The sequence below is a fragment of the Nothoprocta perdicaria genome, unplaced genomic scaffold, assembly GCF_003342845.1.
Source record: "Nothoprocta perdicaria isolate Ctin4 unplaced genomic scaffold, notPer1 scaffold_152, whole genome shotgun sequence".
NCBI lineage: Eukaryota > Metazoa > Chordata > Aves > Tinamiformes > Tinamidae > Nothoprocta > Nothoprocta perdicaria.
The window spans coordinates 1,454,522-1,471,904 of NW_020454672.1; the positions used below are offsets into that span (position 1 = coordinate 1,454,522).

A 17,383-nucleotide genomic window follows, 5' to 3' on the forward strand; every position below is an offset into this window, starting at 1 on the left:
TCTGTGGTGCATTTTGCTCAGGTACTTTCCTCACTGAGCTGTATTTTTGCCTGTGGTCTGTAGGCGGGTTCCTAGGGCCTAGTGTGGTGGCTGTTGTCGTTGCCAACCCACCCCTGTGCCCCTTGACAGGGGATACTGGCACTGTGGCTCCAGCTACCACAAATCGAGAGGCCACATGGGGGAAATCCCATTACCTAGGACAAATAATGCAGCAATTTTTCCTTTTTTTTTTTTGGGGGGGGCACACTGGAAGAAAAAGCTGGAGATGAACGTTAAAACAGAGCTTTATTGGCTTCTATAGCTGAAACGTACCCTACATAAGGCCATAGCTGGGGTATGAAGACGGAGCTGGTGCCAGCAGGCAGCCCTTCTACTGCCTTCTGTGAGTGCTGGGCGCCGAAATGCTGAAGCCTTTCAGCCAGGTCAGAAGCTGCATGAAGCTTCCTAAGCACAGAGGTGGCCCTGGTGCAGGTGGCGCATGCGAGGTGGGAGCTGTGGGCCTGCGCAGGGAAGAGCCACCACTTTGGAGCTGAGCTGGTCCCTGTAGCACCTGTGGAGAGGGAAGGGAGGGTGGGTGAGGCCTGCAGAGGTCYGGAAGGTCTGTGTGGGTCATCAGGAAGAGTTGTCTTCTCCCCTGGCTGCCTTCAGTAGCGGAGCTCAGGAGGCAGCTTCTGAGCACTGTCAAGCTGCTTGGGTTGGTAACTCCTTGAGCTTTAAGGATGTACCAAGCAGGCCAGGGACAGGGYTCCCAATATGTCCAGCTTTTCTGGAGACACTTCTCACAATGTCTGTAGGTCCACAGTTGAAGAATGGCAAGTGAGTGCAGGGAACTGTCGGATGCACAGCTGAGCTGAGAGTGAGGATGTGAGAGTAAGCAGGCACCTCTTAAGTGGGGCTCAACTGCCCTTTGGAGTCTCCCATGGACCAGACAGATGCTTCACGTATAGCCACATATAGCTTGGGCTGGTCGCCAGGCTTCCAAGCCAGCTCCAACAGGACTGGGGTCTTCAGTGAGCTGGGGACCTGCCTCCATTAGGATTCAAACTGTGGAAATGTCACAGGTTGGTTTGATCCTAATACTGACTGTGAAGGGTGGCAAACGGCTTTGAGCAAGAGTGATTCAAAGCTCTTGCAACGATGCATTTTTGTGAGTGGCCAGGTCAGTAGAGCAGGGATATAAGGTGAGCTGTTGGCTGTTAAGGCCTTAAGAGAGGATACTGTACTAACATAGTCTAATTAAGGCCACACTGCGCTCCACCCTCCCCACCAAACCTCTGAGCACCTGTATGGTTCAGGGTATCTTGTGTCCTGTCTCTTTGCAGCTGCACATGTTTGGGGCTGTTTTGGTAAAAWAGTATTTTATAACACTTCACAAGACACCATCCTCTGCATTCCCTTTCAGTACTGTAGTAATTTGCATGCTATACATGGGTAAGCCAAGCCTTGTCAATTTAAAACATGCATTTAAAGAGCAGAATAAACTTTTCAGTTTTGTTTAATAATCTCATTGATTTGAGAAGTGTTTTTCTGACCAGTGGAATAAAAAAGAATCCACAAAAAAAACCCTTACAAGTGGAAATCCTACTGATATTCCCTGAGAACATTCATGGTGTATTGGTAACAGCTATGGAAAGGCTGTTGGAATAACCTTGTGTATCTGGGAGTTGCCGTTGGAGCATGATAGTAACAAATACAAGCCTTACAATTACAGATCACCATCACAGCCTCCAGGGTTTTCCATAAAAGAAGTTTCTGTTTGAATTCCAGCCTTGTTCATGTTCCTTACTGAAGGATTTTGGGGGATCTGTGGAAGTGTGAGGGGAGAGAGAACCCAGCAGTAACTACAGCTGTGGGGAGGCTACTATCAGTGTGGCAGGTTCTTGAGAGGATGCCCTGTAAGGTGCCAATGGCTTCAGGATGGCAGCTGCTCCTGGCTTATGGGAGCATTCCTGGCTGGGGATGAGAGTGCTATTGATTGTTGCATTTTCTAGAAATCTGGACCGACCTACTAACCATGAACCCTATGAAAATTTTCAGCTAGGTGCCTGTCTTTGGAGGACTCCTGCCACTTGTGAGGATTGTCTTTTTCCCCCTCTATCTGCTATTCTACAGCCTAAGTGGTTATGATTTCAAAGGAAGGAGGGACACTGCAGAGGCGATGACAGTGCTCATGGGGGCTACAGCACTTTATATAATGGCAAAACCCACAGTGCTGTAGTTATAGCACCTCTCCTTAGAGCACGGAGTGCCCAGCATTGGCTCTGTTTTCTGTTTTATTCCTTATTGATGTGCTCCCACAGATAAAAGACATCAGAAAGTTACAAAACAAAAATTGGCTTCAGTTGCATTTATCATTCTGCAGCCCTGGAGGTGCATTTATGTCAGCCATGATGGGAACTGATGGAACTGATGGAAACAAGACAGTTCTCACAAAAAGCTTAGACATCTTGCATTTGCATGGCGGTGGCAGGCCACCTATAATCATCAATAACAAATGAATCGTAATCAGGACTGTAAATGTGTTGTCTCACGAAGGCTTCTTTGTCTGCTGGCTCAGGGTACCAAGAAGCCAGATCATGTTTGTAGGCCCAGTCAACAACCTGCAAAAAAGTAAGCAAAAAGAGGTGAGGAAATAACGTTTATTCTTAAGTCCAGCTGAAAGCAACTGCAGCTCAGTCCTAGACATAAATTTCTTTTTCTTTTTTTCTTCAAAATTGTGACCTGTTCTACTCATTTCTCTTTGTGCAATCCCCTGAATCAGCTGCACTTCACATAAAAACTGCCTGTAGATAGTTATTAGCTGCATAGAAATGCACTCCCCTGCCCTAGTGAAATGGTTGCAGTGTACAATTAAAGGCGCTGAAGAGCCTTTTCACCACCACCACTCACAGCCTTAGCTCCTTGCATACTCTGTGCATCTCAGCAACTTCCACCATGCCAGTGTGAATCTCAGTGGGTGCTCTGTCCCTTGGGAAGCATGCTGCTTTTTTGGAGACCTGAATAGGAATTACAGATTAGGTGTATGGAGGACAGAAAACCCCAAATTAGACAAAGAAGCCCAGATACAAAATCATATTTAGGTGCCTATGTCCCTATCAATTTCAAAGGAGGAGAGGTTTCAGAACAGCAGTTTGAAGCCTAAAACTTTCTGGCAACTTACTCTGTATCTGATGTTAACCTTAAATCTGATTTCTGGTTCTGAGCAATCACAGCTTCAAGTGATAAAGCAGAGCTTTGTGAGATATCCAGATCCAGAAGGCAATTTTCAAAGGATTAATGATAGGTTTCAAATGATTAATGATAGGAAGCAGTAATTCTGGCATGAACACAGAAGAGTTCCTGAGAGTCATTACTTTAAGCTACAGTATAATCACAGAATCACAGAATGGTTGAGGTCGGAAGGGACCTCTAGAGATCATCTAGTCCAACCCCGCCTTGCTCCAGCAGGAGCACCCAGGGCACTGGGCACAGGGTGACATCCAGGCAGGTTTGGAAGATCTCCAGAGAAGGAGACTCCACAACCTCCCTGGGCAGCCTGTTCCAGGGCTCTGTCACCGTCACAATAAAGACGTTCTTTCTCATATGGAGATGGAACTTCCTGTCTTTCAACTTATATCCATTGCCCTTTGTCTTATTACAGGCCACCGCTGAGAAGAGTTTGGCCCCCTTATCCCTACATTCTCTCCTCAGGTATTTATACATATTAATCAGATCCCCTCTCAATCTCCTGTAGGCTAAACAGGCCCAACTCTCTCAGTCTCTCCTCATACAAGAGATGCTTCAGTCCCTTCATCATCTTTGTCCCTCTCTGCTGGGCCCTCTTTAGAAGCTCCACATCCCTCTTGTCCTAGGGAACCCAAAACCAGCCCCAATACTCYAGGTGCGGCCTCACCAGAGCTGAGGAGAGGGGCAGGATCACCTCCCTTGACCTGCTGGCAACATCCTCCCGATGAAGGCCAGGATCCCATTGGCCTCCTTGGCCACGAGGGCACACTGCTCACTCTTGGTTAACTTGGTGTCAACCAGGCCTCCCAGGTCCCTCTCCATGGAGCTGCTTTCCAGCAGGTCAACCCCTAGTCTGTACTGCTGAAGTACAGATAAGTACTTATATCTTACAGATATAAGTAGAAATAAAAGAAAAATCACAAAACAAGGTAGGCAATTYCTGTCCTTTCTACCACAGAAAGCAGAAGTAAATGAGTTCTTACTTTCACAGCGATTTTGAAAGACACCTCTCTGATGCTATCCAGGGGGGGATATAATCTTCCTTCTGCAAGGTTCTGCTCTGTGACTTCAGCTGCGATAGACTAGAGGAGGAGGAAGGTAGTTACAGTGATGATTTTAAGCAGGCACCACATTTGCTAGTATTAAACACTGGAATGTCAGTTACACAAATGCAAAGAACAGAGTCAATATGTGAGGGATTTAATTCCAGACTTAAAACGAGCCAGGACAATTGAAGCATTTTGCTTAGGCAGGTCCTGAACACAGATAKGAAGGATGGCAGCCATATAGAACAAAGGGAGCCCTGTCACAGCTCCTGCCAGCACCTTTGTACCCCCAGTACAAACATAAGCCTTCCCTGAGAATGGAAAAAAGCTACTGCCTTTTGCTGAGACTGTGCAATTTCCACTCACTGGGCTCCAGAAAATGTCTCAAGTTGGTGCACATACCCCTTATATTATTTAGTTTTAGTTTTTTTAGAAAGAGTAGCTAAATGACACTTGGAAACCTCTGCTGTGGTGAGGAAGATGTCGTCAGGGATGTGTCGGACCCCGCAAGCGATGACTCCCAGCGCCACTCCTGGGAAGACATAGGCGTTGTTTCCCTGGCCAGGGAAGAAGGTCTGACCGTTGGAAAGGGTAACCTTTGAGAATGGACTCCCACTTGCAAATATTCCCCGGCCCTGATCAAAGAGAAAGAAAGAGGTGTCCAAATGTGGAAGAGATGTTTTACATTTGTTCCTCACAACCTGCTCATAGAGGACCAAGTGCCAGTTCTCCAGGCAATCAACAAGAAGTGTCTCCAACAGAGACAGCTCTGAGTGATATTCCTCGAGGGCCTGGTCACCTGAGCTGTGCAGAATGGAGCCGCCAAGCGCTGAGCAAGTGTTTGCACTGCCCAACTGCAGGTGCTCTGACCCTGCTGAGAAGTCATCTGTCTTTGTATTCACTGTCTTTGGGGTGCTCCTAAAGTATGGGTTAGAGGCCTGGGGGCTGTGTCACTGTCCTGACCAGCAGCACTATGACAGGGGAGCAGGAGGTGGGGGCAAAATGGAAAGTGAACCAAGGCCTCCTCACTCCCCCAGGCCAATACATACGACAACAATTCTTGACTGACACTGGGTTTGAGTTGGGTGACAAAAGTGCTACACAAACAACCGAGGTGGCAAAACACAAGGGAGAGTAACTTGGGAGGGTGCACTATTCCAAGCAGACAGCAGCAGGAAAGCAAGGAACTCCTTTCTTTATAGGATCACTAGATAATTCAGGTTGCAAGGGACCCCCAGGAGGTCTCTAGTGCAAACTCTTGCAAAAATCCAGGTCTGCTCAGCGGTCAGACCAGGTTGCTCAGGGCTTTGTTCAGTGGGTATTTAAAGACTCTCAGCACAGTGAATTCATAACCTCTCTTGGCCCTGTTCCACTACCAGACTATCCTCAGAGTATAAGCACTTTTCTTTCTAACCATYGTGAATCCCTCATTTCAAATTACTCGCCTTGTCTCCTGCCCTGTCCCCATGCACYGACTTGCTGTTGTTTGTATGTCCAGGAGCATGGTGGGCTGCGAGCCCCCAGCTTTGCTCTGCTGGGGCCAAGTACCTGGGTGAGGCGATAGCACTGCTCTGCTGTGCACTCCGCTTTACTTGTGGGGTTGCTCAGGGCAAAAATGATGGGCCGCTCATTGAACGCTGCCATGTCCTTTAAAATCTTCTCGGTGAAAGCTCCTGCAATGGCTGCGACACCTAAAATGATAACAGCAAAGTGAGAAGCTGCTTTTTGACTCTCTGGCTTTAGTATTGGACTTATCTCCCTTGAATGCTAACAGGACTGCGGGAAGATAAAGGCTTCTTCTCTGAAGATGCAAGTAGGAACTTTTCATTGTCATGATATGGTGAGATTAAAATTTCTTTYTCTGCCAGGCAGGATGGAGATCAACGTTTGGGATGGCCTTGCTGCARTGCTTAGCACTTGTCCTCCCAAAGACCTGCCTGGGGTACTTGCCATCACCTTTGTCCTTTCTGTGCTGTCTGCACTGTGCTTGGTGCTGAGAGCCCCAGCCCCAGCCTTGCCTTGACAAGTCCCTCTGCAGACCTGGCTGTGAGCGTTTCTAAAGGTCCAACAGAGAAGAAGCCTGTGCCTAAGGCATAGCCTAAGGGAAAATGATGTGGAGAATTCAGCTGACAAAATGGGAGGAAAAAAATACCCTCAATGTGTGTTGATTGGGAGGCCCTGTAAGCAAGCAAGAGATTCTCCATTGATCTGAACAGTCAAAAAAAGGTCACATCAAGGGAACTCCACCTATAATGGCTGTGGGCTTCACTTTTTGCACAACCTCCTCCAGCGTGTTCACACTGGGGTGGTCCTGGGCAAACATCTCTTTCTCATGGTTCAGGTGGCTCCTCCCCTGTGAGGGAAAAGAAGGAATCAAATTTAGGGCCGCTGGCAAAAGTTGGACACTTAACTAGTAACTTGTCAGTTAGTTCCTCTTCCCAGCTCTGTTCTTTAACTAGGCTCCTCCAAGCAGCCAGCGTGGCAYTGAGAAGCAGATAAAACAACATGTGGGTCGTGCCTCTGCTTCCATGGCCCCCATCGAGATGATACAACACTTGTGTGTGTAGAGGAAGGATTTGTCTGGCAAGACGGAGAAAGTGTGTGAGTAACACAGTCTCCTTGAGTCTGGGGACCTCAAGGACAGAGGTCCTGAGGATCCAGGGAGGGTAGGAAGGTAGAGCTCAGCATACTGGAAGATAATGTAGGATACAACCTTACAGCACTGATATTGTAAAAACCCTGTATGGCACCTAATACTTCTGTCACTGCTTGATAACCAGGGCTATCTAGCATCACAAAACTGCTAGCCCAACTGTTGCCTCTAGGATAGTCAGCGGTACATTGTTGTACCTCTGAGACCCAGTCCTGCTGAAGACAGGGCCGAGGATAGACCTGTTGACCTTGGTGGAACTTCAGCCCTTACTGCAGGGCTGAGCAGTGTCTGAGGCATCTGCCTGCCCTGGCTTCACTAAAGCCTGTGGGAGGTGCTGGGAAAGTGTAGCTAAGCATTAGAGACAGATTTACCTTGACAATCAGACCCTTGGAGTCCACCATCCAGATTTTTCTGATGGCATCTTGTCGTGAAATTCCTTCCTTTTCCATGGCCATGATGATGAGATGAGCTATGCCCATCGCAGCCTGTAACAGAGAAGCAGTAAATCAGCACCTCCCTGGCGTAGCAATGTCTTTTGGAGAAAACCTGCAGAAGTGGGAGTCCTGTAGACTAGGCTTACTGTCCTTTGAGTCCAAATAATTTTGAATTTACTGTTAAAGAGAATCCATTTTCCCTTAAATATCAACTCTGAGGGCCCAAATCAGTCTCCTGATAGGTACAGCTAATGCAGTACCCTGCCTCATAAGACACTCTCTCCAAGTCGCATTAAAGCCCCACTAGGACCCACTCCAGCCCAATGACAAGTGTAGCCAAACTACAGTTCTGTAGTTTGTCTTCATGATGCTAAGCCTTACAAAAAGTTTCATGGATGTTTTTTCTCTAAATTTGAATTTAGGTAATACTTAGGAACCCACTCAAGAACACTCCTACCTCTCCAGCCCCTTGGAAAACAAACTTATGGTCAGAGAGCTTGTTCTTTGTGATCCTTAAGGCTGCAAAGATTCCAGCTACTGCCACAGATGCAGTGCCTGAAAAGAGAGAAACACCGTGAGATGGTCATCCTGGCAAAGAGGCAGTCTACCCTACTGGTATGCTGATAGAAATCTTGTGGCAGGAACCCTTCTGTTAAGTTCTGTCACTAGAGGATCTGACTGCCTTCCCTGCTTTGAAATATTTAGCCTTAGAAGATGCCCCAAACCCTTTTAGGTTAAGAAGACTCCAACATTTCTGTGATTTCCTATTTTCTTGTCCATCCAAATGCGCAGGGTTTTATTCAGCTAGTGCCCAGCCAAGGTGCTGCCCCGCATCAGCGAACCCACCAGCGAGCTAAATGGGAGCAGTTAATGACCATGAGAAGTGAAACCAGTAGATGGTGCTGCTACATATGTCAAAGATTTGGAAAAACAACTAAACTTTACCTGCTCTTTTTATGTAGTGCAAAAGCCACGGCTAAACTAGAAACCTCTTGCAAGGAATCACTCGAGAGGCACATTTCACCAAGGATGAATTCCCTTCATTGGCCCAGCAAATGGTTCATGTGAGTTTATTACCAGACACAGAACATCTGGGTTCAGTTAGTTTAAAGGGAAGTTTGGGCAGGGGAGAGGACCAGCCGCTGAGTGCTCTAGTGCTTGAATATTAGTATTCGTCAAGACAGACAACTGAAGGATGTATATGAAGAATTTCCTCTTTTTCCCATACTGAATTGCTGTTTTTCTAACTCATATTTAGAGTAATATGTTTACTTGGCAAAAGAGCATGCAATCTAAATAGAAAGATTACAAAGGAAGATAACGAGCATCCAAAGAAATCACAGCAACCTCAGAAAATTGCATAATTTTTAGATTTTGCTTTCTACAGATGTCACATACCTATTTCATGCTCATTTTTCACTTTTGCAGGCTGACAGGCAAAAAAAGCAGGAAGAGATCCAGGTCCTACAGCCATCAGCAATGCCACCCTTGTGACACAAATTAGAAAGACAGTGGACACCCACCCATATGGACATGTACAGTGGGGCACTGTCTCCCCATGCTTCTGCAGCTTTGTCCACCCTTCTGCATAGGTGGGACTGACTAGAGGAAAAAAAAGTCTGAAAAGGGAACAACTACAGMAGGACAGCACTAGCCTGGAGAGAGGTCACGATATTAGGAGCAATATATGCCTGGAAAATATTTAAAAGAAGAAATGTAACTAGGGAAATATCTTGTTTCTCTTGGTTTTCTCCCAGGCAAAACTGTTTTATACTCTGTGATTGCTGAGGAGTCTGACGAGACGAATGTTGATTTCTGTCTGGGTCTGCAAACGCATTTTTAAACAAGTGGAAAATGTCTGTGGATCATTGTGCAGAGGGACCACGAGTTCCTTTAAATATGTTACGAGGAAGCATTTGAGGGGTGGGATGTAGAGAAGGAAAGCGTGCGTGGACTTGAGTCTGCACCACGATACGTGTTGGGCTTGATGTTTGGCCTTTGGACAGGGTGTGCCGTTACTCATCCCCCTGCGCCTGCATTGCAGACCTCACTAAATAACAGCAGAACTCTGTTCAGCTCTGCCATTCCTAATAATACTTCCCTCCCTCACCAATGTGTTTCTAATCCTTCCATGTCTCCCAAACTGCATCTCACTCCCRTTACTTAAGTAACAAAGTTACTGTACCTTGGCCTCAGTTCAATATTTTTCTTTGATAATTACAATTTCAGAGCATGGAACAATAAAGCATCTCCTGGAGGAGAGTTCACAGCTGRTTTGTATAAGGAATTGGCTAATCAGTGAGCTTCAGTTCTAAAAAGACCACAAAATGAGATGGGAAAAAAAAAAAGCTGTCACCATGAGTTGTGGCAAGAAGAAAACAACCACCCTAGGACAAGTTAATCTCTGTTTTTCAAAGAGATTGAATGCCCTTATTGCAGATAACTACTTCCTTAAGCAATTAGCAAGAGCCATCTTGGCTGGTGTGTGTCTGAGGTGGGGAGGAGATGTGGAGGGACACASAGAGAAGAAAGGAAAATAATCTCATTCTTTCAAGACTCCAAGTGAATGCTCAAGATAATATCACAAAAGAACAAGCAGATCTCAGGATCGTCTGCAAGGAGTCCAGAGAAACAAGGCTAGCAAAGAAAAGAGCCATTTAAAATTAAGGTATATTCAAGAAAAATGACAATCACAGCAACAATCTTTCTTTGGCACATTCAGAATACTGTGAATGTAAATTAAAAAACAAACAAACATTGAGACTGATTTTCTACTTACGCAAGTGTAAGTCAGAGCAAGTCCCATAGATGTCAGTGGAGCTACACTGGAGCAAAACTAGGGAGAAAGGATCAGGTTCACAGCTTCAAGACATGCATAAATGGTAAAGGTGAGGGTAAGTGGTAAAGGGGACGTGGATGGAAACAGGGACACTGGGCACAGGTACAGGTACATGGTACATGTTTGGGTACAGGACTTCCCTGGCATGCCGAGTGTTGATGCTRCCCTGTTGACCACATTCTGCCTCAGTGGAGCAGAGTATCTCCCTCTGAAGAATGGCAAGGGAGAGTGAAAGAAGAACTTTCTAGTAGTTGTGAGTGTTTTTGGGGCCTAGAACCAGCATCTGGACTAGCTGATTTTTCCCAACGGCAGCAGTGATCAGATCATGCACCCACACAGATGTCCCTTTCTTTACACAATGCCCATGCAGGCAACACAGCACACTGGAGGAAGGGATGRCCAATTTCAGTCCCACCTAATTTTTACCCTTGCCCATTCTCCTTATGCTATACCCCATCAAAATCATATCAAAGGTAGGGCCTTGGGAATAACAAACACCAATTTAACAGTTCCAGTAAAGGGCAGCCAAGAAAATACATCTAAATTTATGGATGCAGAACAATTATAGAACTTTTCCAAATTCTGCTTCCCCCTGCAGCAGTTGTCATTCAGCTGGTTACTRGAAAGCAAAGTAGACCTTGTCCAGATGCACTCCGAATGCATCATCAAAAGCCAAATACAACCAAGTTGAARTAGAGAGCTACTAAAGTGTTTGCAGATCAAGGTCTTCACCTCTATGGTTTTGGTCTATTTTTTTCCTTCCCCCAAGAGACTTCAGAAAATAAACCTAGAAATGGTATGGACCACGTTAAAGAAAACAGCAGTGACAACTGCATAGCACTAGTGGTCAGGAAAGGAATTAACTTTTTCCAGTAGCAGGTTTAGGAACACTAATGACCAAGAAGACATTGTCTGGATGTGGTAGTATGATGAAGAGCTATCTGACTGATGAAGAGTTTGTCCTAAAGTAGATGTTAATGAAAATCAAATGGAAGTCAACTCTAGGTGCCTATTTTTCTCTTTGGGTTGTAAAGTGCTTGGCTGTAGATTGCATTGCTTCAAAATGATAATACTGATATTATATTTTATCYATWTATATATACACACACACACACACATCAGTATTACTACCTTCATATGAAGGTATGGCTGAAACAGGGCTGTTCTGCATAGACTGCCAGACAACACATACGTTGGCTTTGGGTCTGCAATACACTGCGCTGTGCCAGCAGACTGAACCTCACACATTTATATGAGTTTATACAAATTTATATAAGTTTATATGAGTCTAGGAGCTGGCCCTTAAATAGTTAACTGTAATACTGTCAAGGAGCAGAAGCTTCTTCTGCTGCTGGGCACAACAGGTCCAAAAGGGTCTTGCAATGGTGAATCCCTACAGGACTGAGAACATCTAGCTTCAGCTGGGGTGAATCCCCGCAGGGAAGACGTGCTGTTCAGGAGCTGCCTGGCAGGACATGTCCTGCTTTGTTCTTCAGCACGATATCTTCCAGTGCTCCCTCCCTATTGTGCTCCTCTCCCCCTTCACCCCTCCCTTAGTTTCCTACGATAATTATTGATGCATTTTCCACGCCAGCTGAAACAACAACAGAAGATACTGTACCATTTTAAGCCACTGAAATTACTCAATGTGTTGCCAAAAAACTAGGCCTGGTCCTCAAAGCACACTGAAATGTGTCTGCAAAATGGGCCACGTTTGCACAGGATTGCTTTCCAACTGCCAAAATGTTTGAAGCCACTCAGATCTGTGGTTCTGGAATCTGTCTGTTCTTAACCCTTACTAGGATCTAGGAGCTGTACTTCTTCAGGCTAAAACACTATTTCCTGAAATGACATGGAAAAGATATGGAAAGCTTATCTTTTAGGGTATCTCATAAGGGTGCTTGGTGGTTTTAGAGACATTATGAGACTGCAGTAGTCAAAGAACTAACAAAAAGTGGAGCCATTGCTCTAAGGACTATGAAAAGACTCAAGTTCTGTGGAAGGGAATCATCTCTGTGCAAGGTTCCTAGTCCACATTAGTTGCAGAGAGGATGGAAATGTAAAAGTCTGGGCTTTTTAAAAGTTGCTAATGATCAAGATTTCCTATCCTAAGTTGCCCTGAAGAAGTCTCATTTCCAGAATGCAGGTGTTTTTCCCAGTCTAGTCACAGAATTGGCTGTGAGGCCAAACTATTTGTCTATTAAAAACCTGAATAATAGAACAGAGTGTACCCAGTCAAGCTCATGGATGATAACAATTCAGGATAATGGCTGAAACATGATAACAACTCAGGATAATGGCTGAAACAGCTGTCACACAGAAAGACCTCAACAGTCTGGAGAAATAGGTCCACAGGAATGTCAAGTCAGCAAAGATAAATGCAAAATTCTGTATCTGGGAAGGAATAATTCCATGCAATAGCACAGACCAGACTGCTGGCAAGCAGCTTTTCAGAMGGGTTCAAGATGGACAAGTTGAAGATAAGCCAACAGTACAGGTGGCCAACAATATAATGGGCTGCAACAGTAGAAGTGTAGGCAGTAGGTGGATGGAAGTGATTACATCTCTGTCACCACTTTTGAGGTTCTATCTGGAGTACCATACCTACCTTGGGCTCTGAGTACAAGGGATACACTGACAAACCAGAGTTCAGATAAGGCTTATCAACATTGTTAGAGTGGTGGGATATATGATGCATGTGGTATACCTGTGTTTGACTAGGCTAGAGGAGTCGAAGAAGTTGCTGTCTACAACTAGTGCAGAGAAGATGGTGCCAGATTCTTCTCAGACATGTATGGTGAAAGGATGAGRAGCAATGAACACAACCTCATGTAGGGAAAGTCCAATTAGACTTTAGAAAAAAAATCACAAGGAAGATTAATARACACTGAAACATGAAGACAAAAGAGGTTGTGATTCTCCAGCCTGGGAGATGTTCAAAATTTACTTGGTTGGACATAGGCTCTGGGAACCCAATTTAAAGTAAAAGTTGAATCTAACTTTGAAATTAACTTTGAGTTTGAAATTTACTTTGAGTAAGGGAGTTTGACCAGGTGGTTCAGATGTCCCTTTTAACATAACTTCTCTCTGCTTATAGGAATTATCTTGTATGAAATGGGAATCCAAGGATGCCTGCGTCAGGAGCTCACAGGAGTTCACASCTTTATAAGACCTTTGAGTTGTCTTTCTTTTTATCACTGTGTATATCTGTGGGGCAAAATGATAGYAGGAAGAGACGTATCGAAGGAATTCTCATATCCCTCCAGCTTCACATTTGCTGCACTGATATTTTAGTGGGAAACTGGGAGAATTGACAACCAGTTTCCTCCCTTTGAGCTGAAACTGCAGCTCTTGCCCGTTGCGTGAACCCAGACAGCGATGGGAAAGCAGTGATGTCACCCGCCGAGGAAGGAGCAGCTCTCCCTTAACGGGGAACTCCCACACGGCGGGCGCTGGGAACCGCTTCCTGCTGCCTCCCAGGCTAATGAGCCTTGTAATAAGAGTGATCGCTTCGCTCCGGTCCGTGGCACCTGGCAGGCGTCCCGCTCCATAGCAGTGGGCTGCCTGCGAGCGGAAGGGCTCTGAGTCATCCTAACTCGGTTGGGGTAGCACAGATTTGGTGATACTGTAATTTGTGTGACAAAAAAATGTGTGACAAAAAAGGCATTAATATTTAAAAAGGCTTTCTGTTTGTGGGRCAGCAAGAGTGAGGTCTAAGGAGATTAAGTGGAGCACTTTATCCTCAGTGTGGGCTCTCCTGCCTGCCCAGTCCTGCTAAGCAATGGGCAACAAGTCTAACTGAGTACAACTGAGGCTGGACCAACTTGCACAGTTGGTGCCTAGGATGTGTTTTAAGATCAATATTCATAAACCAACACCAGCTCTGAAGCTGAATTGTTCAGCTGAAGCTGAATTGTCTGGAGTTCTGTGCCTGCTCGGGGTTGTTTACACAGGGTTTTGTATAATTTCCACTAATGATTTGGAACACAGATCGCATTGAACTCTCTCACTTTTTCAAACAGGACAAATTACGAACAAGCAACATATTAGGAAAGAGAGAGCCTGAAGGAAAAATAAAGCACAAAAGAGTATAGGTTAGTGAATGGCACTTCTTACCTTTCTCATATAATCTAGGGATGCAGAGGGATATATCAGGGTGGATAGATTAGACTACTCATCCTAAATTAGACTCCATTAAACTGTGACGTGATTCTAAGACAGTTAAGTAAGGTCCAAGTTACACCAGTCCCCAGTATCCCCCATTCTGTTTCATGACTAGTACTTGACTTGGAATCCCCTTTTCTTTTTGATGCTTACATAAAAAAGCCTGAAAAAGTGGCTCGTTCTTGATTTATGACATGGTAGCTCAAAAGATCAGTGGGATTTCTTTCCTTATCTGCTACCATGCAAACAATGCTAGATGCTTTATTTGAGATGATAAAGCAGTTTACTAAGAGGTAAAACCCTGTTGTTTTAACAAGTAGAGACTTGGCTGAGTTCTCCACCTCTATGCACTATGACATCTAACTGGGAAGAGGTTACCAAGGACTATTCTATGGCAATGCCATGCATGGCCATGTCCACATCCTGGATGTGGATTGGCCCTCTGTGTGCTCCTCTCTTCATCAAAGTTTTTTTTTTTTTTGGTGGAAAGAAGATCTAAAAAGATTTCTTTTACAGGAACATATATCTTGCCTCTGAAATGCCTTAAGTTCCTCTGCTTCTAAAATCTCTTCACGAAAGTTTCTTTAGGTAGGATTATGCATCTCATCGCACCAATTATATTCCCACAAACTAGGGTCTTGCTTGTTTTGGGCAAAGATAGATATGAAAAATCTGTTGCAGAGCCCTGCCAAACATTGCTAGATGGATAATAGATATGGAAATACTGCTGAAAAGACTGCTCGCAATGAGCTAGAATTGCGTGAAAAATGACATTTGTATTTGTTTCAGCCTGTTTTAAGTACAAGTGAGAATGGGCCCTATGGACTGCATATTATTAAATCAACAAACCTGTGAAATTCTTGCACATGCTAAGCAGCACTAAGAAAAAAAAAAGAAGAAAAAGTACAAGAACTACTAGAATATGCATAGGAAATTTTAATGAGTTGGGAAGATCCTGTCCCTAATGGATGGGCAAACTTTCTTCCAATGATTTAAAGCAAAGTCAGTGCAAGATGAGGCTGCCATCAATATGTAGCTTTCTTCCTTCTGTGCAAGTCTGCAGACAACTTGAGTCTCCTAGGACCTGGAAGACAGGCTTGGTTCTAATGCCAGCTTGGCCTGTGCCATTGTGTGTAACTTGAGGAGTTACATAACATAGTCTAGCGGAGAATGTATTTGTTCCTCAGATTGTCCCAGAGTCAGCATCCAAAGAGAGGAAAAATCTGATTTACCTTATCATTTATCCATGAAATTGGACATAACAACAGAAGGCCATTGCCAGGATCAGTTACTGACCACACGGGCTACAAAAACCTTGTACAACTGTCAAAAGACAGCATTATTCAGCATTGTCTTAGATAGAATATAGGAAATTAATGGAACTCTCTAAATGATCTTAATAATCTAAAAGATATGATGCATTTTCTCTCTTGAAGAATGCTGCTCCAATGAACAGATAAATTACTGGAGACAGTGGAGCCTGACTTTTCATCTTAAGACTGTTGTGCTTTTGTTTATATTTTTAAATGCTTACATGTAAACTCTTAAGTTCATTACAAATCTGAGTACCGTATAATAAACAATCTTGTGATCTTAATCACCTTTCCTCATGAGAAGATTAAGTTTGCACTTTCCTATTTATACTTACCCTGAATATCATCATTAAATGTACAGTATTTGTTGCGGTATTTATTGAGGAGACGAAAAGCATTAGCATTAGCAAAATCTTCAAACTGGATTAGACAATTCATGCCATACCTGCAAGGCAAAGGGTAATTAAAAATGAATAAAAATATTTCCACAACACAGAATAATATGTGCATCTTTTAGAAGGACAATGAGGCTGGAGACCTTATCACTAACATAACAGTATCATAATCAGAATTTCATCATAGTAGCACCAAACAAGAACATACACTTCTCAAGGTTCATATACTCAAAAAATGTGGAATAAAGATAAATTGTATTCATAAATTCATCTTTTCAGGGGGACACAAAGGGATATGAATGTATACAGCTAGGTACCTCTATACAGTTGGTACATGTAGGTGTATATATGATTTTGGATTATTGATAACAGAATTTTCAGGGAGGTATTAATTGATGAGCTTCTCAAACTGAAGTAGATACTTTGCAATTAAATATCGCAGCTGTCATGCCACAGCATAGCAGATCTGACTGCAAAGGAAACCTCAGCTAAATGGATACTATCAGGTGTCCACTGTAGCCTCAGGTGACTGAAAGATGGGCAGAAAACCACTCGTTCGATCATATGGATTTGACCACTTGCTTATGTGATTTCACAATTACATTTCTGTGCTTTGGAAATACACTTTTGCCCCACCAAGTTGCTTTGCAGGAGATGAGCATGCAGTGACTGCTAGTGATGAATATTGAGGAAAGGCAGGAAATAATGGTAAACTTTCCCTAATTATCCAATAATACATAGGGTGAGTATGCAGTTTTCTCAGAACTGAGTAATTTCCAGATTGACTCACATCTGCCACTTTCAGCACTTCTCCGAGTGAGGCTGCACTAGGGTTTTCTTAATAAAATCTGAAAGGGCCGCGAACACTTTATTTTACATTAACACGATATGGGAATGAGTAATGCAACTATTAGCAACCTCTAAATAGGTGCGCAGTGTGGAGACATGAGCCTCCCTGGGACTGTAAGCAGCGCAAGGGCAGCCTTGCCACACATACCTCCCACTCAGACCTCCCTCCTTTGCCACTGAAACTTGAGGTAGGGGACACCCATTATTCTGAACTGGAAATTGATACGAGATAAACCACGCTCCATTTAAGAACTGCGGTTCCAGTCATGAAAAGCTCTTTTCATGGCACTGGTAGTATGGGCAGTCAGCTCTCCTGGCAAGACCCTGATTTTTTTTCTTATTATTTTTCATTTCAGGCATATCTGTCAGCAGGGAGACAGCGATAAGCACATGCATTGTGCTCTTTTATTCGTCTGCCATGAGAAACGCACACTTTATAAACCCTCTGGCCTCGAAAGGAAAAAG

The 17,383-nt window shown here is 44.2% G+C and overlaps 1 protein-coding gene across 1 annotated transcript in view; it reads right to left on the bottom strand.

Moving 5' to 3' along the window:
• Positions 1-584: 584 nt before the first annotated feature.
• The window catches only part of ME3 (malic enzyme 3), a 112,722-nt gene continuing 95,923 nt past the window's right edge, over positions 585-17,383 (bottom strand). The window contains exons 7-14 of the mRNA XM_026034925.1: positions 16,010-16,119; positions 7,816-7,913; positions 7,296-7,409; positions 6,519-6,624; positions 5,820-5,962; positions 4,733-4,906; positions 4,209-4,307; positions 585-2,600 (exon numbers count right to left, since the gene is read on the bottom strand). Coding sequence (XP_025890710.1) covers positions 2,439-2,600; positions 4,209-4,307; positions 4,733-4,906; positions 5,820-5,962; positions 6,519-6,624; positions 7,296-7,409; positions 7,816-7,913; positions 16,010-16,119 — 1,006 coding nt within the window. The 3' untranslated portion in view covers positions 585-2,438. The remainder of the gene's footprint in view (positions 2,601-4,208; positions 4,308-4,732; positions 4,907-5,819; positions 5,963-6,518; positions 6,625-7,295; positions 7,410-7,815; positions 7,914-16,009; positions 16,120-17,383) is intronic.